Source organism: Vigna angularis, chromosome 7 (assembly GCF_016808095.1).
Source record: "Vigna angularis cultivar LongXiaoDou No.4 chromosome 7, ASM1680809v1, whole genome shotgun sequence".
Taxonomy (NCBI): domain Eukaryota; kingdom Viridiplantae; phylum Streptophyta; class Magnoliopsida; order Fabales; family Fabaceae; genus Vigna; species Vigna angularis.
Window position 1 is genome coordinate 17,414,902 of NC_068976.1, and position 19,957 is coordinate 17,434,858.

At 32.1% G+C, this 19,957-nt stretch overlaps 3 protein-coding genes and 2 non-coding genes across 5 annotated transcripts; 2 read left to right on the forward strand and 3 right to left on the reverse strand.

The window, feature by feature from the left end:
• The first annotated feature begins 332 nt into the window (after positions 1-332).
• Positions 333-5,069, forward strand: LOC108338261 (endoplasmin homolog). The gene is made up of 15 exons (XM_017575034.2): positions 333-491; positions 586-706; positions 797-950; positions 1,063-1,143; positions 1,304-1,415; positions 1,499-1,625; positions 1,726-1,864; positions 2,256-2,373; positions 2,511-2,707; positions 2,807-3,022; positions 3,115-3,280; positions 3,536-3,674; positions 3,769-3,919; positions 4,112-4,516; positions 4,622-5,069. Exons 1-15 carry the CDS (start codon positions 425-427, stop codon positions 4,877-4,879), a joined length of 2,451 nt encoding a protein of 816 aa, XP_017430523.1. The 5' UTR covers positions 333-424; the 3' UTR covers positions 4,880-5,069.
• Positions 5,070-5,966: 897 nt separating this feature from the next.
• Positions 5,967-6,047, reverse strand: TRNAL-CAG (transfer RNA leucine (anticodon CAG)). The gene has a single exon. It is a non-coding gene; the product is annotated as a tRNA-Leu (tRNA).
• A 1,304-nt stretch (positions 6,048-7,351) lies between these two features.
• Positions 7,352-9,474, reverse strand: LOC108337670 (thaumatin-like protein 1). The gene is made up of 3 exons (XM_017574241.2): positions 9,343-9,474; positions 8,574-9,252; positions 7,352-7,999 (listed from the first exon to the last, which is right to left on the reverse strand). Exons 1-3 carry the CDS (start codon positions 9,395-9,397, stop codon positions 7,801-7,803), a joined length of 933 nt encoding a protein of 310 aa, XP_017429730.1. The 5' UTR covers positions 9,398-9,474; the 3' UTR covers positions 7,352-7,800.
• A 1,833-nt stretch (positions 9,475-11,307) lies between these two features.
• Positions 11,308-11,391, forward strand: TRNAL-CAA (transfer RNA leucine (anticodon CAA)). Its single transcript has one exon. It is a non-coding gene; the product is annotated as a tRNA-Leu (tRNA).
• A 5,320-nt stretch (positions 11,392-16,711) lies between these two features.
• On the reverse strand, positions 16,712-19,317 carry LOC108336360 (thaumatin-like protein 1b). The gene is made up of 3 exons (XM_017572790.2): positions 19,161-19,317; positions 18,369-19,062; positions 16,712-17,325 (listed from the first exon to the last, which is right to left on the reverse strand). Exons 1-3 carry the CDS (start codon positions 19,207-19,209, stop codon positions 17,130-17,132), a joined length of 939 nt encoding a protein of 312 aa, XP_017428279.2. The 5' UTR covers positions 19,210-19,317; the 3' UTR covers positions 16,712-17,129.
• Between the last annotated feature and the right edge of the window lie 640 nt (positions 19,318-19,957).

Sequence of the window (19,957 nt, forward strand, 5' to 3'; positions counted from 1 at the left end):
AAGAATAGGATGAAAGCTATTAGATTTTTTCCACGTAAAAAAGAAAATATATAACCAATAAGAAGCTGCCGTATTGGAGAAACTAACTAACATTTTCCAAATGGTAATGGTGGACTTGCGCTTTGGAGTCGTCTGTGGGACCATCTCCTACACTACTCACAATTTCCACGTCGAATGAACGAGAGAGAGCCAATAAAATGATGCCACGCGTCAGAACTTTGATTTCAGACGTTGGATTGTCCACGCTGGCGAACGGTGGTATTGTTAGGAAATAAGCTCCCCCGTAACAAACACGGGCAAAAACCTATAGGTGAGTCATATATAAATAAACCATCTAAACGCAGATGCGAAATCAATCCAAACTAAACGGATCTCTTCTTCACTGTTGGAAGCTACTAGAAGCATTGAGTGTGCGCGCACTGCGATGAGGAAGTGGACGGTTGCTTCCGTTCTCCTTCTACTCTGTCTCCTCTTTCTCTTTGCAGATCAAGGTACGCCACTTCACCGTTCACCGTTCACTCTTGTTTTCTGCGTGTTCGATTTCGTTTTCGAATTCGTTAACGCATCGTATTTTTTCTTCCGCAGGTCGAAAGTTTCAGGCGAATGCCGCGGGTGATTCCGACGGCGTTGTAGATCCGCCCAAGGTGGAGGACAAGATCGGCGCGGTTCCTCATGGCCTTTCTACCGATTCAGATGTGGTCAAAAGGTGTGTTGTTATCTCTCTCTCTCTCTCTCTCTCTCTTTACCTTTCGATTTATTATTTTGGCATCTGAACCCGTGTTACCGTGATTTTAAGGGAGGCGGAGTCGATCTCGAAGAAATCTCTTCGGAGCAACGCCGAGAAGTTTGAGTTCCAAGCGGAAGTGTCACGGCTCATGGATATTATCATCAACTCTCTCTATAGTAACAAGGATATCTTCCTCAGAGAGTTGATTTCCAATGCTTCTGACGTAAGCGCTTTATTTATTAATTTAAATTAAATTTAGTAAACTGCTGCATTTCAATTTCAGCGCCCGAACTCGAACCAGTTGTTGTTAATGACAAATGATGCGTGCATTTTAGGCTTTGGACAAGATTAGGTTCCTCTCTCTCACGGACAAGGAGGTTTTGGGAGAAGGTGATAACACCAAGCTTGATATTCAGGTTAGTACTGGTAGCATCTATTAATTATTACTATTATTATTATTATAAAGATATTTTTGGTATAATGTTTACGTTGACAGTCTAAGAAATGAATGGCGGTTGTGTATTGTTTCATTAGTGATTTGTGTTTAAACTAAACTGAAGCGTGTTGTTGTTTCAGATTAAATTAGACAAGGAAAAGAAAATTCTCTCGATCAGAGACCGGGGTATTGGTATGACGAAGGAGGATTTGATTAAGAATTTGGGAACAATTGCTAAATCTGGAACTTCAGGTATGTATGTTGTTGCTTTTGCTGATGTGATTTTGCTGTGATATGGTTGGGATGGTGTTAATTGGAACTGTGTGTTGAATCAGCATTTGTTGAGAAAATGCAAACAAGTGGAGATCTCAATCTCATTGGGCAGTTTGGTGTCGGCTTTTACTCTGTGTATCTCGTGGCTGACTATGTTGAAGTTATTAGCAAGCATAATGAGGATAAGCAGTATGTCTTTAGGACTTGATATTGTTTTTCTAATCAGTAAATGTTGAAAGCTTTATTTTTTTTTTGTTGATTTGTAAATATGAAATTATTCGATTCTCAGGTATGTATGGGAATCAAAAGCTGATGGAGCTTTCGCAATCTCGGAAGATACATGGAACGAACCTCTAGGACGTGGAACCGAGATTAGACTACACCTCAAAGAAGAGGCTGGGGAGTACTTAGAGGAATCTAAACTGAAAGTATGCACCAAACTATTACCTTGATTATTATAACTTTGTTGAGTTTAAATTTCTTGTCTCCTTGTTTACTGGGCACAAGTTTATGCTTAGGGGTCATTAACTTACACTTCAGAGTATATAATAGGTAGTGTGCATTTATGCAATATTAAGTAGAGCGCTGGGATTATATGGAGTGTTGCACTTGCAAAATGCCCGAGTTCTCATTAGTTAAAGTAACTTTGTCAGTCCAAGTAAATATTTATATGGATTTATGATTTATGGTTTCGAATAGGATAAGAAAAAGGAAGAAGGATTGACATGATATAATATTCGAAGATTTCGTTAATCACTGTTCTCAATACGAAAGAAGCCATTCTCTTGCTAAATATGATTTGACAACTGTTGTTCACAGGAATTGGTGAAGAGGTACTCTGAATTTATTAACTTCCCTATCTATATTTGGGCAAGCAAAGAGGTTGATGTGGAGGTTCCCGCAGATGAAGATGATTCCGGTGATGAAGATGATTCTGGTATGTATATTTTAAAGAATTTCGTTGGATCTTGCCATTTACATCCTGTTCCAAGATGATGTTTCGGTGTTTGTTCATTCTTTTATATTATGGTGATGATAATTTAAGATTCTTACCTTATTTTCTTCCGTAAACAGCTGATGGCAGCTCCAAGGAGGAAACCGAAGACGAAGATGCTGATAAAGGTGAAGATGAAGACAAGCCTAAGACAAAAACAGTGAAGGAAACAACTTACGAATGGGAACTTCTAAATGATGTGAAAGCTATATGGCTGAGGAATCCAAAGGAGGTTACCGAGGAAGAATACACCAAATTCTACCACTCTCTTGCCAAGGTAATATTTGCAAGTTTATTACATATGCGATACTTCTATATGGCTGAATCCACACCACTCCGAGTTTAATATACATGAAGTGGCTTTATGTTTGTTCAGGATTTCAGTGATGAGAAACCTCTATCGTGGAGTCACTTCACTGCCGAAGGTGATGTAGAGTTCAAGGCAGTCCTGTTTGTACCACCTAAGGCACCTCAGGATTTATACGAGAGCTATTATAACGCAAACAAATCCAACCTGAAGTTGTATGTTAGACGAGTCTTCATTTCAGACGAGTTTGATGAACTGTTGCCCAAGTACCTAAACTTCTTGAGGGTATGCATCACTGTGCCTTGTTCTTGGAGATAAATATATTTATGAGGATCAGATTAATTTTTTGTTAATGTTATTTTTGACATTGGGAACAGGGTCTTGTTGATTCCGACACATTGCCACTCAATGTATCGCGAGAAATGCTTCAACAACATAATAGTCTAAAGACAATCAAGAAGAAACTTATCAGGAAAGCCCTTGATATGATCCGTAGGATTGCTGATGAGGATCCTGACGAGTCCAGTGACAGAGAAAAGAAAGGTATGATTTTAAATTATGGGCTCGATCTGTTGGAATCCATATTCTTTTCAGGGGATATGGTTGATCAAAACGTGTATCAGTCCTATAATTTTAGGCTTGCTGTGTGCCCTACAGTCCAAATATTCTCGTTATTTTTTTGGTTTTTTGCGGTGGTGGTGCTGAAATGATTTTGTCATCTTTCTTTAATTGTATGAGTAGCTTCTCGAAGTCTATTCGCTGACTTCTTACTTCCATCTATCTTAAATATTTATGCAGAAGATGCATCCTCTGACAACGATGAGAAGAAAGGTCAATATGTCAAGTTCTGGAATGAATTTGGTAAATCCATTAAACTTGGTATCATCGAGGATGCCACTAACAGAAATCGGTTGGCAAAATTGCTCAGATTTGAGAGGTATAGTACTTGTGCTTGTAATAACTAAACTCAGTAGTGTAATTTCGCCGTTTTCGATAGGTAACATTTTTTCTGATGCTTGTAACACTTGCAGCACCAAGTCTGATGGTAAATTGACATCCCTGGATCAGTACATTTCTAGAATGAAAGCTGGCCAGAAGGACATCTTTTACATAACTGGAACCAGCAAAGAACAGCTGGAGAAATCTCCATTCCTTGAACAGCTTAAGAAGAAAAATTTTGAGGTGGAATTTAAAATCAATTTATTTTAATGCAGATCCTTACTTCCAGAAATTCTATTTATTTTAATGCAGATCGTTACTTCCAGAAATTGTATTTATTTGTTCTTTGGAGACTTTTTTTTCTGTTCTGCTGAGGAAAAACGATTTCATTGATTTGATGTATTCTAAGTGTATTTTCTTTTCAACTTGGTACAGGTTATTTACTTCACGGATCCAGTTGATGAATACTTAATGCAATACCTGATGGATTATGAAGATAAAAAGTTCCAAAATGTGTCCAAGGAGGGTTTGAAACTCGGGAAGGATACGAAAAACAAGGAACTGAAGGAATCCTTTAAGGATCTTACGAAGTGGTGGAAAACTGCTCTATCCAAGGATAATGTCGATGATGTGAAGATATCCAACCGATTGGATAACACTCCTTGTGTAGTAGTGACATCAAAATATGGTTGGAGTGCAAACATGGAGCGAATCATGCAGTCTCAAACTTTGTCAGATGCTAGCAAGCAAGCATACATGCGTGGGAAGAGGGTGCTTGAGATCAATCCTAGGCATCCTATTATCAAGGAGCTCCGCGAGAGAGTAGTAAAGAACCCCGAGGTATTCTTAGACTTTAATGGTGCCTGTTATTTAATTTTATCTGTAGCTTCTCTTTACTCAACACGATTAAGGTATATTTGTTAACACAATGGGCTAACTTTTCAGGATGAGGGCGTGAAACAAACAGCACAGCTGATGTACCAGACTGCACTCTTCGAAAGTGGCTTCAATCTTGATGATCCTAAGGATTTCACTTCCCGTATTTATGATTCGGTGAAGTCTAGTATGAACATCAGTCCTGATGCAACAGTTGAAGAGGAAGATGACACCGAGGCGGAGGCTGAAAGTGAGGTAAAAGAAACTCCAAACAAGCCTGAAGCTGAAGTTGATGATGATGTTGACGATGCGAAAGACGAGTTGTAGATTTCAATGACATCCACTATTTATTGACGGTGCTGTCGGTTTCCTTTTCTTTTTCATGGTTTAGCTAATAGACCGTAATAGCTTTATGTACGAGTTTTGTTTTCGTAAGTTTAAGACCTTAGTGTAATCATCTTTTACGTTGGAATTTTGTCCTCCCACCATACTAGCTTAACACAATTTTCGGTCACAAGTTTACTTCTTTGTCTTTACTATCATCAGCGTCGTGTCAAAAGATTTCGCCGCATTATGAGAAAAATATATCATAAAAAATGATAAGTATTTATATTGATTGTTTCAAATTTTTAAAAAAGAACGACTTAAATTTATAATTAAGTATATAATTGTTCACCAATGGAATAATTAAGAGTCTTGTGAGAGGAGTCTTCGTAACGATGGTAAAAGGAACACATTTTTGGATTATACGAATAAACGTATCAGTGTGTCCGTATCAGTGTATATTGTATTCAATTTAATATTGTATTTGAAGTTTTGACTTAATTTGCTTTTTATGGAACAAGATAATTCTTATTCAATGAGAGCAAAAATTAATAATTAATTTTAATTACAATTAAGAAATATATGTTAAAATATGTAAGTTATAAAATAGAGATTTTTTTATTGAAATTAAAGATGTATAAAATAAAATTAATTTTTATATTTGAGTGAAGTGATTTGATGTAAAAATTTTAAAAGATTATTTTAAGATGTAATTAAGCTTAATATTAATTTGGTCTTATTTTGAAAAATGACAATAATTTAATTTTTTAAAATAATTAGGATTAAATTAAGTTAAAATTTTCAAACATAAAAACCATATTAAATATAAGAATCTAATTGGAATAACAATATTAAAGTGAATCTAATAAAAATAATCTAATTAAAATAACAATTACATGTCAAATTGAATTTTCCAAACAAGATAAAAGAACAAAAGTGAAATTAAGTCAATCTTAAAAATATTATTTTCACTCATTGATTTAATTCTAAGTATATTCATGTATAATTTAGATTTATTTTTTCATATTCTACACTGTTTAATTGCTTAAAATTAGTTTAATGACAAAATGTGACCTAAAAAATCCTAATTTGTCAAGAATGGGATTCGAACCCATGCCCTTTCGGACCAGTACCTGAAACTGGCGCCTTAGACCAACTCGGCCATCTTGACATATGTATATAATATTACAACTCACAATCTTTATTGCTGACTTCATAAAAACTTTACCCAACTTCCCCAAAAATTAAATGTTGTTAATGTAATAAATCTCTAATTGCAAAATGTTTCGATACATTGAACTACTTTTTAAAAAATAATTAGCAAAAGAAATTGAGCCTAACAATTAGGTACTGCTTCCAATACTCTACAAATTTCTTCTCCCACCTTCCATAACTCCTAAATGTCACCAAATAAATTGGGGGTAAGTCTTTCCTTGTATATTCTAATAGTCACAAATATTTAAATAAAAGTCCACTTTTCTATTCACTCTCTTCAACAAATATTTAAAGTAAAATTGTGCACTAACTAATAAATGGAAAAAAGATCCACTATATTAAGGCATTATCATTTAATATTGTATAAGTCTCAAAACTTTAAATGACTTCTTAAATAATGTACACTTGTACATAAAAATTTTACCGAAGTAGCTACATCAACTAAATAAGCAGTAACCTAGACTATTACATGTTGTTTTTCGTAAAAAAACGTATAACGAGTAACTGCAACATTTGTAGTATGATGGGGACTAGCGTAAACTAATCACGTTGTAACTTTCTAAAATGTTAGTGTAATGTTATTGCTCAAATCTTGATTTTGTCAGGTTTGATCAATACTTTATTCACATGGAAATTTAATAATTATATTATTCACATTAAAAGTTTAAATTTGCTTTTAACAATATTAGAGTACTTTCACCGGTAATAAATTCAATATAAATAATAAAGAAGAAATATTCACATTAAAATAATATCTTAAATAAGAGTGATAAAAAGAAGAAAAAGAAAGAAGACATTGAATTTTCTGACTTAAGGATCTTTATACTTATTGGTTAGAACATTTTGTTTTCTTGATTATAATATTTTATTGTGAGATAGGTAGTGTGTGTCATGACTCAAGTCTAATTGTATTATTTCATTGGTCTTCACTCTTCAATTCTCGATTCATATGGCATTAATATCCATTTAATGAACAAATTATGTTATTGACATTAAGAGGTTTATATTACTTTTGATGATTTAAAGTATTATCTGAAAAAATACAATGAATATAGATAATAAAGAGAAAATATTCAAAATAATGTCTTAAATAAGGGTGGCAAAAAGAAGAAAAAGGAAGAACAAATGAACAGGTGTCCATAATTCTTTACTAGAAGAGTTGGGAATCTAGCTAATGTTTCTTTTGTTTGATAAACACAAATATTCATAGTTAGGGGTGATATTTTGTGCATAATTATTTTAAAATTACACTGACTTGGACATCATAATATTTCTCTTTTTCAAATTACAAAATTAACGATTGATCCGATCACGAAGCCTTAGAAAAGAGAGCACAATAAGTAAACGTGAATGGGACTAAAACTCCAAATGTCTAACTAACACTTGAATAAGTGGCTATGTCTCTTTGCCAACCCAAATGACATGGTGCCAACCTTAAAATACCCTCAAAGTTCCCTTTAACTGCTTATTTAGAGTACCAACCATGTTACTCAAATTCTAAGTCAAGCAAAGCATAGAAAACACTACTTTTCATACTCTGCTACATCGCTTTCTAATTCAATAATGTCAATCCACCTATGAAAAACTCCCTTTTTAGCTGGTGGGGTGCACATCATTCTCATTGCAATTGCTTTCGAGTTCAAATGATTACGAAAGAGAACTCATCGTGAGATTTAGTTATCAATGTCACCAACCACTTTTTTGCACTATTATGAGTATTGCAAAGAGAAGAAGATTAGCAGAGTGAGTGTAAGAATGAATGGGAAGGGACATGAATGAGAGTTGGATGAGATTCCAGAGAAAAAATTGGAAAACCATGGACTGTCAACTATCAACGGCATCTCCCCTGTCCCTGTTCCTGATACAAATCCAGAAGGAGGAGCTGCTGCATCTCTTGCAGATTTTTGGCTGCAATTAAACACAAAAACACTTTTGTACGTAAAGAGATACAACACCAATCAAATTTGAGTCTAATTATATAAGAAATTAACATCACTCTCTAAAACAACCTAAGACAATGAGTTAAAAATCTTTCACCTTCATGCAATACTTTACTTTTCTTATTTCTATTTGGACTTGATTCACGTTTGGATTTCCAACAAATAAATTTTTTTTTTTTTATTTTGAAAATGGTATATTATTTCTTGTGATATGTTTTTGAATAATGAAACAATCCAACGAAAATATTCTGTAATAGATTCCAATCGTGAGTGAGGTATTCTTGTTGCTTAGTTCTTTTTGTGTTCTTCAAGCAAATATAGTTTGTACTTTAACTTGAGCCACACTAAAAGGGCACCATAACTAGAAAACTAAAAAGTTAGTAACCAACCACCGTATCACTCAATTTTTTTTTTTAAAAAAGTTGCATATTATTATAATAATAGTTACTATTGTTATCGTAACATGAACAAGAAAGGATTGAAATCGTAAACTCAGAATAAATTAGTGATTAAAATAATAGTTAGATGCAGAATCTCCTTACCTTGTGGTTGAAGGGCAGAATGTGATGGCGTAATCGGCTCCGGTACACGTAAACGTACTCGTAGCGTCGTCGTACGCGTAGCTATACGATTTCGGACACGCGGATTTGAATACCTGCGAATATATCGAAGGCTTGCATGTCGCGGGTGAAGAGTACGCGCCGCTGCAGCAATACTCTGGGCTCTGAAACGCCTCACAGGCACTCCTACACGCGGCGCGATCCGCCACGCGTAACTCGTTGGGGCACCGTTGGTTCAGGTCCGCAACGCACCCGGTGGACCCGCACGTACCCGACCCGCCACTGGGGTCTACAATTAACGGTAAGTTGTAACCGTCAACGAGACTCACGTCGTAAAAGTCCTGTGTGCCAGAACCCGACCCGATTGTGAACTCCGCCAATGTGGCCGGTGGACTTGCCCCTCCCCCGTTGCATTGGACCTGATTGGAGCCACAGTCTCCTGTGGTGCAACTACCCTGTTGGGTGTTCGGGTCGAAATTGCAGCCGGTTCTGCCCCAGAATCTTCCGGACCAATTGGGCGGTGCTTGGAAGATCCGTGACCCACCCGGTTTGAGTTCAAACCCAGTTGAGTCTAATCCGGAGCTCCCTGCGTTGGCTAAAATCCCAGGCCAAACCGTGTAGTCACATTTGTTGATTAGAGTAAATGTGGCACACGAAGCACCTATTATGATACAAATTATAACTACTTTAGCTAGAAAATTTAATGAATGGAGAATTAATTAATGAATGAATGAAGTATATAATTAATTACCTTTGAAAAGAAATACCCAAATGAGAGCAATGTGTAAGGAGAAACAATATTCCATTTGCAATGTGATTGATTAATGGAAATGGTAGAGGAGAAGAGACGCCATGTATGAAATGAAAGAAATGGATATGATAATATAAGTGCTAGTTTTTCCTATGAATAAGATATAAGAGATGTGGAAGATGGATTATAACGATACTATAAAGAATATTAGGTTGAGTAAAACCCACTATAAGTTCTTCAGTCATACGTAAAAGGTTAAGCCAAAGGTTCTGGCAAAATATTTGTATTTATCTGGTTTTTCACTGCTCAATTTTTGCTGACAAATTTTTAAATAATAATTTAAACATTTTTAAACACATAAATGATAATTGATTTAAGACGAATTTAGAATAATAATTTATATTTAAATAATAGCTTCAAATTTCTTTGCATTGTATTGTATATAAACTATTTTCTTTACTAACTTTCAGTTTAGTTACTCTGAAAGCATCTTATAATGTTTTGTTTGGTGACAAGTTTACCTAACATCCTTGGAAGACCAAGAATATAATATTTTTTTTAACATGATGCTTCTGCATTTTTCCCCATGTTTTTTTTTTCTTAAAATAATCTCTGACTTTCTAACTTGGAGAATTGGATTCTCAATTATCCCATAAATTGATAGCTATTGTATTTAGTTGGGTTTACATTAACTATTTTTCTATTAATAAATGTTATATTAACCCATTATTCAATATTGTTAGTGTTGATAATAGGTAATGCTTTTAATTATGGACTAACATTATTGAATACATTAAATTGAGATTTTCTGAATAAAATATAGAACACGCAAAGCACTTTACTAAAACAAGGCTTAAGAACCGTATATTTCTGCATTCTTTTTTTTTTCTTTTTTCTTCTTTTTCTCTGCTGCCCTTTATAGATTGATGCATGCTATGTAACAGCTCAAACTATGATAATTTATTAAATTTAGTTATAAAATGAATATGAATGTTTCTTTTAACAAAAGTTAATGCACCAATGTGAAATTAAATAATATTTCCTTAAAATTTCAATAACTTACTATCACAGTACTTCGTCTAAATTAAATCAGGGACAGATGATTATTTATTTGATTTTTAGTAAATGTTAGAAAATGATGAGTAGTTTTCTCAAAATGTTGGAGAAAACTTAAAGTAATTAAATTTTAAAAATAAACGTTTTTAATAACTAAAAAATATATATTTAATTTTCTAATTATGACTTGTTAACATTCATTCGTTAGAAAATAAAAATAAGACTTTCTTAAAAAAAAGTATTGATGGTTTTTTAACGTGAAATTTTATAATAATTCATATATGCAATTTTATCATTTGAACATCAAATATTTTACAGTATAAATCTTATAATATATTATTATTCACTCTAAAAAATAAAAGAGAAAATCTCACGAAAAAAAATCATTGTTCACTTTCTTATATATATATATATATATATATATATATATATATATATATATATATATATATATATATATATATATATATATATATATATATATATATATATATATATATATATATATATATATATATATATATATATATATATATATATATATATATATACACACACACACACAAGAATAAAAAATAGTTTAAAAAATTTAACATTTATCATTAATGTACCAACTTTCCACAAAAATATTATCAAAGTATTTGATAATTAAGTGTATAGTGTTAATAATGTTACTATTGTAACATTGATAAGATTTGTTTCATATACTTACGCTATAAATTAGAACACAAAAAGTATATTTTAATTAATAGGATGACTATAATCTACTTCTAGCATTTTAAATTGTGTCTTGAAAGTTTTAAGATATTGGATAAAATAATCAAGAAGTGATAAAATAAGATATTTGTCTAGCAATATATAAAAAAGTAATATACAAATTAGTTATTCTTAAACAAAAGTCACATCAAAGTCAGGATGGCCGAGTGGTCTAAGGCGCCAGACTCAAGTTCTGGTCCTCGTTCGTGGGCGTGGGTTCAAATCCCACTTCTGACATTTTTCTTAAATATATTTTTTTATTTGTATACATACATACTAAAAATACTTCCTAAAATTAAAGAATAATTTTTGTAATGAATTACGCCTACGTAAAAAAAAACATGTCCATAATATTCAGAAATACGTTACTTTAATAATAAGATTAATCTTTACAGTACTTTAAATTTTTTGTCTGAACTTTTTAGCAAATGCAGGGGATAAAAAAAACTTATATAAATGAGATATTTAATTAACGATTGAATAATAGCAAAAATTAAGCAGTAAAATCAGAACTTTATCATAATTTATCAAAAAATTTGTTCTGAATACATATATTTAAAATTATGTACAGCGTCTGTCTCATTATACACACACTAATATAAATTAGTATTGCTTTTACAAATCTGAAGAACCTAATATCAATGTTTATTTTAATAAACTAGAGATATGAATCAATAGCTATTTAATTGATTTTTTAAATAATGTTAAATTTAAAGTTGATTTTTTAACATCAATAGATATTAATGTTAAATTTTGTTCATTAAATTTTGAAATCAAGTTAAATATTAATTTTTTTGTTTATCATATTTTAAAATTTAATTATATAAATTTTCGTATTTATTAATCGGATTTCATGATTCGATGAAATACTAATCGGATTTTAGAATCGTGTGTTCCAGATTTCATACACCTCTTATAAGACATATAATAATTATTTATTTTTTTAGTATATATTTTGTAGTGGCAAAATGAAACTAGAACAAAAAGTTGAAAGTGTTTAAAGAAAACCATGGGATGAATTTCAGTTTGGATGTTCTTTGGGCTTTGGAATCAATGGGTCATGACAAATGGGTAATGGGTTTTTCAGATTGTAACTTCAAAGCTAGGATATTTACTTCCTGTACCTCCAAAATTTCTTTGCACATTGAAATGATCAGTTTATCATCTGGAAAAGTGATTCCCAAATTACATATCTGAAAATTGTCTGGAACAAACTTTCCATAATTTTTTTAAAAAAAATTTCGCAATGAAAATTTCAAAACAAAAATTTATGAACAAAATTTCCAAAACATAATTTCTGAAATAGAATTTTCAGAACATGTAAAATGTGTCCTAGAATAAAATTTCGGAATAAAATTCATAAAATGCCTTCCGAAATGCGTTTTCCAAAATATTATAAATGGAATATGTTAAAAAAAAAAACTTTTCAAAATACATGAAATATATTCCAAATAAAACCTTTCGAAAGAAGTTTTTCTTTACTGTATTTTCTCTCCTCTATTTTTTCTCAGCATTCTCTCTTCTTCTTCCTCTACAAAAAGACAATGATAAAGAATATTTAAGTCTTTTCCAGTATTGTTGGAGTATAGTTAGTAATTGTAAGAGTGCAGTAAGCAATAACCCATAGCTATAAGGGTCAAAATTTAACAATTTGAACATGATAAAGAAATTCTAGATAGAGACAGAACAACATTCTCCAAGAAAACATTTTGAACACGAATCTTCCCTATTTTTACTCTTCATTAAAAACAAAACCTGTCTATTATGTAACATGCAATATAATTAGTTAGACATTTCTAATCTAACTATTATGAATGTGATTAGCCCTATAAGTGTGCACACAAGAGTTAGGTTGACAAGTTTAAAAATTGTAAAAAGCCTTACAAATTGATGTCTTAAAGAATAAGAATCACGCAATTAATCAAAAGTTCACGCAAGACGTGTCAAAGCTTTTTCCAATTTAAATCATCACATACAAACCCATACAATTTTTTATTATTTCAAGTGTTATATTTATTAAATTGATTTTTTTTAAGTGTTTATATTTCACACTGTTAAAACTTAAAGGTGGCTGTTTGATTTGAATCCTATGAAGTAATTTGAAAGAACTCTTGGCCTCCATAGTGATTCCAAAATTCATTAAAATAATTTATGTCTTTAGAAATCAACGTTGAAAAGAGACTACTGTTCATGTACTAATGGTAGAAAACGATTTTATATTCTTATCCAATCCAAAATAATTGTTAGTATGACTTTTAATACATAATTATTATAAAAAAAGTAACAAACAATCATATGCCATGATTTATGAAGAGTAGGATTGGAAATAAACTCCTTTATATAAATATTGTCCGAACGAGTTTTTATTTATGATTTATTTTTATCATATAAAATCATGTTTTGATATTTTTTTATATAATTATTTTTAATTTTTATTTTATCACTAATATAAATAAATTGTATTTATTATAATATAATAATTTAATGTAATTATTATGAATTTTTTTATCACTATCTTATATATATATATATATAAGTTTAAAAGATGAATATTTATGTTAAATTTTAATTATTATTAATTTAATATTTAATTTCTGTTTGATTTTGATTAAGCGGTATATTATAATTTTTATTATTATATATAAAAAATATTAGAATTTTAAAAATTGAAATAAAAAAACATATCTTTTTGTATTGAAACACCGGTGTCTCACTCAACATAAATAGTAGTTCTATACAGATCATCCTTCCCCCACTACCTAGGCCCATGATGAAACAAGGGGAAAGGGACCGGAATGGGCCCAGCCCAATTGTGCAATTGAGAAGAACCAGTGGGACCGCCCCAACTTTGTTATTAAAAAAATTGAAATTTAGTCTTATTCTGAAGCGTGCACACATTGAAGTGGCGTCATGAATGATCTCACTCACACCTAAAACTTTTAATTATTTTCGAACAAGTGGTCTACATTTCTTAGAAATGCATTATCCAAATAACATTTCATCACCACTCAAATTTTATCTTTCTACTTAATCAATCCACTAATTTTAATTTATGTCATTTAATTAATATTTAACCTATTTAATTTCTACTACTTCATAATATATTTGAATAATTTGGAAATATGTAATCAAAGTTTATTCGAAAACCTATGTTTAAATTTACGAGTACAAAATGAATATTTTCAGTCTCTCATATTTGACTATTATAGAGGAACAAACATGTCTACCTTGATGCTATGCACTTCCAAAAATCATTGTTTTCATTGATGGAGAGAAGCAACAATTCAATTAATATTCGAACCCTTTATAATATAAATATAAAGAAAAAGGCTAAGGTTAGACAAGTAGTGATATCTAAATTTCAACTACTCTTCATAATTGAGCATGTCAAAAGTCAAGGGATCATCTTATCCATACAAGCCACACACCACCAATTTTATTTACATATTTGCTTCCCATTATATGACTTCAAGACACAAATTAAGGAAGATTGTCTCAAAATGAAAATCTATGTCTACACAAATAAAAAGTATTGTAATGGTTAAAACTTCAAGGTGAATTAAAAATTTCACATTAAATAAAAAGGAATAAGATGAATAATACATAAGTAGTCAAATTTAAAAATGTAGGTTTTAAGAATTTAAGCTAAAAGTGGTATGCAAACAAATTAATTTATTGTTAGGTTGATTTAAAAAAACAACAACACAAGACCAGTACAAAAACACTCGCAGAAAGGTACACGTAGAACTTTCACAGTTCCTCTTTTTGTAACAGAACTTAGGTATAAGACGAGTCAAATTATTCCTAATGTATATGTTTCTCATTACATTTGACTAATCAAATGTTAACCAGTGTTTGACTTTGTTGTAACATGTTTACATTTTCTGGTGGCGGCTGAAAATGAAAAAATCGTGTTTCATTGATTTGAATTCAAACACCATGCATGCATATGAATATATACGGGTTTTGGTATTTTTCACTGCTACTGAAAGCCTGCTATATGTCCTTATCGTGATTCCAATTCCAAAAATATTTATTTTTATTCGTAAATATTCAACCATAAATACATAAATTATTTTTGTATTCCTTGCTTTACAGTTGAATATTGAATCGTATGATAAAAAGTGAGTTTGAACGTATACGTTTTACTAACATGAAACATCAAGGCATGTGATTGGTGAGTCAACAAAGAGATTATATTATCTAATGAATTAAAAAACGCTTAGTGTTGAAAGATTGTTTACTGCAATATTACTCCACTTGCTGCTATGATAATGCCTTCATTTCAAGTGGTGTTTGTTGTACCAGTTTATTTCAGGGTTGTGTTTGGATAGTAATACATGTAATTATAAATTTTAAGTTTAGTGGTTTTTTGTTGTTTAATTAATAAGTATTTAAGTTGTTGTTTATTTATTTTTAAATAATGATATTATTTATAAAAAAAATTATTAATAACATACTTGTATGAATATTTATTTCCGTCGCTCTTATATATAAAACTCTTTTTACATCTCATTCTTAACATTTTTCCCTTTGAAATTGCCTTTGAAATTACTCAAACTCATTTTCTCTTAAATATTTTTTGCCTAATTAATTAATATGCGAAGTGATTAAAAGTTATTTTAGTAACACAGTAATTAATTCAAAGATACTCTAGGAAAAAAGGGCAAACAAATTTGTCTAAAGTTTCTATGTAAAAGGACGTAGTGATAGTGTTAGAATGAAATAAACGTACTTTATAACTAGTTGGCACGGTTATAGTAGTGATTTTACTGTCAACGGTAAAGACACTAGCAGTAATGAAGGAAAAGTAAACATAATTATAGGTAAATGTTTATAAAATTAAAAAAATAAACACTTAATTGTATTTTTAATTTCCGAAATTTGGAATAAATGTGGGTTTGGTTCCTATAGTTTTAAAAAGACAATTTAACATTTTCAAGATTAAGAAATATTGTTTCAGTATCCCAAATTTAATGTTTCAAGAGTAAAACAATTATTTAATACCTGAAATTTAATTTTTAAGAAGTAAAAATGTTTTTTTTTAGTTTAAACATCTGAAATATTTTTCAAATTTTTGGAAGAACAAAATCATATTAGTATCAAACTTCAGGAACTATAAATGCAATTAATTCACTTAATATTATTCTTTATATTGTATAAATACAAGACAATATAATATAATACGCTGTGTGAACATAAATCATGTAATTAATTATAATGGTAAAAGAAATATTCTTAGAGATCAAATGTAAAATTTGAAATATTTTTTTCTGACTAAAAAGCTACCAAAGAAAAGAAAGAGGTGTTGCCTAATAATGGGGGGGAGGAGATGCTATGGAGGTAGATTCCAATAATAAAGATCTATACACCATAAGAAAAGTGACATTCATTTTATGTGTGGGCTATAAAAAAGTAGCATGTTACTGTAAAATATACAATTGCTACGGCTCATAAATTATTTACAACTATACGTACAAAATTCATTAGTCTTCTTTTTACATTACTACAAATTAAAAACACTCCATTTTGTCCTTTTTAATTCACAATATTGCAATTAGAAAATACACTAATCCATTTCTTTATTGTAATTAAATATTACACCCCAACCAATAAAGAATTCAATAATAGTATTCCTAATGATAATCTAAACTACAAAAATAAATTAATAATGGAAAATTCCCTTAATACTACGGTGTTACCTATTTTGCTACATGTATATATATAGTAGAGTGATAGTATGCATTCTGGCACACAAAACTATGGTGGACAAGATTCGTATGATCTTTCGGCCTGTAATGACTCACATCCCCGTCAGCTCCGTCGTGTACAGGTCACATGGTTCTCGTTCTTGGTGTGCCAGATAATAACTATAAGTCAAGCTTGGGCCCACTCCTTTGGGGGCAATGAACGCGGACTTGTGCGAGCCCATGGGCCCAACCGTGTGAAAAATAATGCTGAAGAACTATTAGTAGTTAGAAGAGCTGGCTGAACCGCCACATAGCCATCGTGACACCGACGATGCCGGCAACGGCTCGCGATTGAAACACGTGGATGCGCGTGGCCCACGAGATTTCACTCTGATCGAAAGCACCGACGTACACCATTGTGCCGTTGTTAAGCAGTGGCGTGGTGGATGAACCATCTTGTTGTTCCTGGGATGCTTTTTGGCTGAAAAATAGAAACGACAATAATTATCATTATGACAAAACAACAAACGGATGTGCAAAACTAGAAACTCTGAAACGTGTCATTATGAGATTTGTGCAACGGTCATGAATTGCACAGAACCAGTTACTTTAATAATGCTAACTCAGTAATAATTGAGTGTAACGATAACCACTGGCATGTGTGCCAGCCGCTACTTCCCATGTGCACAATTAAAAATACCAAATCAGTTCTCGAATTATGTAGGCAATTTTTTTTTGTGGGTGTTTGGTTGAAGATATGGTCCCTGGTCTCTGTCTAAGGAGACCAATCACGTTAGGAATTGTAGAGTGGGGACAAACTATTTGATTCATCTCTTTTTCTAGCCACATTGCTTGTAGATGCAGAAAATGGTTGAGCTTTGACATGGCTACGCTACCTAAATACAACTATGACTACACACCCAATTCCCATACTTTCAATGTTATTAATGCCCAATATTCAAAGTCGGTATGTCAATCTTTCTTTCTTCTATGGAAACTGTACACTAACTATTTAATAGTAGTTTCACCATGCAATTAAATTCAATTGCTATTGAGCTTTGGTTGGAAAAAATTTACAGAATTTATTTCTTCTTCATGTATTCTAATTACTTATATAATAAAATACACATTAAAATAATAATTTTCATTAGTAAATAAATTGACACTATTGTCAAAATTGGACGGATGTATTCACACAACCCTTATGGAATACTCATTACTACATATATTATTCCATTGATATGATTTGATTTCATTTTTATTTTATTACTTTCATCAAATAAGATAATTTTTTGGAATAGGACAAGGTGAAACTGTCAACTCAGTCCTACCCAACGGATCACATTCTTTGGCATACAGTTATTGTTGGTATAAAATGTTGACTATGCTCACAGCCATTTATACAAAGTTAGGTGTTAGTTGACACATAATTTCTTTTGATAATAGTATTTTCACAAAATAAAAAAAAATGATTAATATTAAATATTTTTATGTTTTAACTTTTGAAGTGGAGAAGAGACAAACCTGGTGGTAGGGGAAGGGCAAAAGGTGATGGTGTAATCGGCGGAGGCGCAAGTGAAGGTGCTGGTTTTGTCGTCGTACGCGTAGCTATAAGCACGTGGGCACGCGTTCTTGAATATCTCAGAGTAAGAGGAAGGCTTGCACGTGTCGGGTGTGCCGTATGCACCGCTGCAGCAATACTGCGGCGAGTTGAAGGCTTCGCACGCGCTCTTGCACGCAACGCCCTCCTTTCCGTCCGCGCTCATCACCTTCAGCTCCGACGGACACGCGCTGTTGAGGTCCCCTACGCACCCCGTGGCGATGCACTTCTCGCCGGAGCCTCCCTGCGGCACGACCAGCATCGGCACGTTGTAGCCGTCCACAAGGCTTACGTCGAAGAAATCAAGGCCTCCGGCACCGTCGAGAGTGAATTCCGCCAGTGTAGCCGGCGGAGTGGCGCCACTGCCGGCACATTCGAGCTTGCCGGAGCCACAGTCGCCGGTGACGCAGGAGAACTTGCCTGTGGAATCTTCGGAGCAGAGGGTTCGGCCCCAGAAACGACCTCCCCAAGACGCGGGTGCGGCGATTGTGGAGGACGCGCCTGTTTGTAGAACAAAGCCGGTGGTTGAAAGAGGTGGAACACCCGCGTTTGAGAGTATCCCCGGCCACACCGTGTAATCACATTTGTTAACTAGAGTGAATGTTGTTGAAGTCACCCCTGTAATGATAACAATGTTAGAAATTAATGAAAACTATAGTATAATTTATTTAAGCGTGAGATAAGAAATTTGATGAAATGGTTATAGGCAACATTACTTGATAGCAATAGATAAAATGAGAAGAGTGACAAAATGATGCGTTCCATGATGAATGTTTGGAATGTGAAGAAATAGTTTTGTGTGTTTGGGAAAGATGTGGAGGGTGGTGGCTGTATTTATAGAAAGAATGGTGGGAAGGAAAATAATATAATTGATGTGGGGCTCATGGTTTTACGGTGGTAGGGACAGTACAGTGACCAAAGTAACGTTAAGCGTTTCTTTCTTTCACTTTTTCACTGTATTTCTCAGTGAAACCAAAAGAATACATATTTGGTAATCACTTCCTCACCTGAACATCATCATGGGAGCAACATGGGAGCAAATACAAACACGCCTAAGATCTCTACATATTTTCGCTTCTATTTATAATCTGTTTTTCTCTGATTTTATTAATTATCACTTTTATTTAATAATTATTGCTCATGATGATTTTAGATTACATATTTGTTTTTATATATTAATAAAAAAATTAATATATTTCAATTTATTTATTGACTTATATATGCTTAGAAAATATATAGACTTAGATATGTTTAAAAAATATAATATTAACGTCATCTACCTCTAAAATTTCAAAAAGTCACACGTTGATCTAGGAAATGAGAAATTTTAAAAACATATTTCTAGGTAGAAATATTTTCTTTTTTTCTTGAAGCCACTTTTAAAATTTCACTACTTATCATTTAATATTTCTGTTTTTCTCTGATTTTATTAATTTTATTTTAATTTAAGAAGATTTCCTTTTATTTTATTTGTAGTAACATGATAAATATTTTCACATTTATCAGTTTCTTA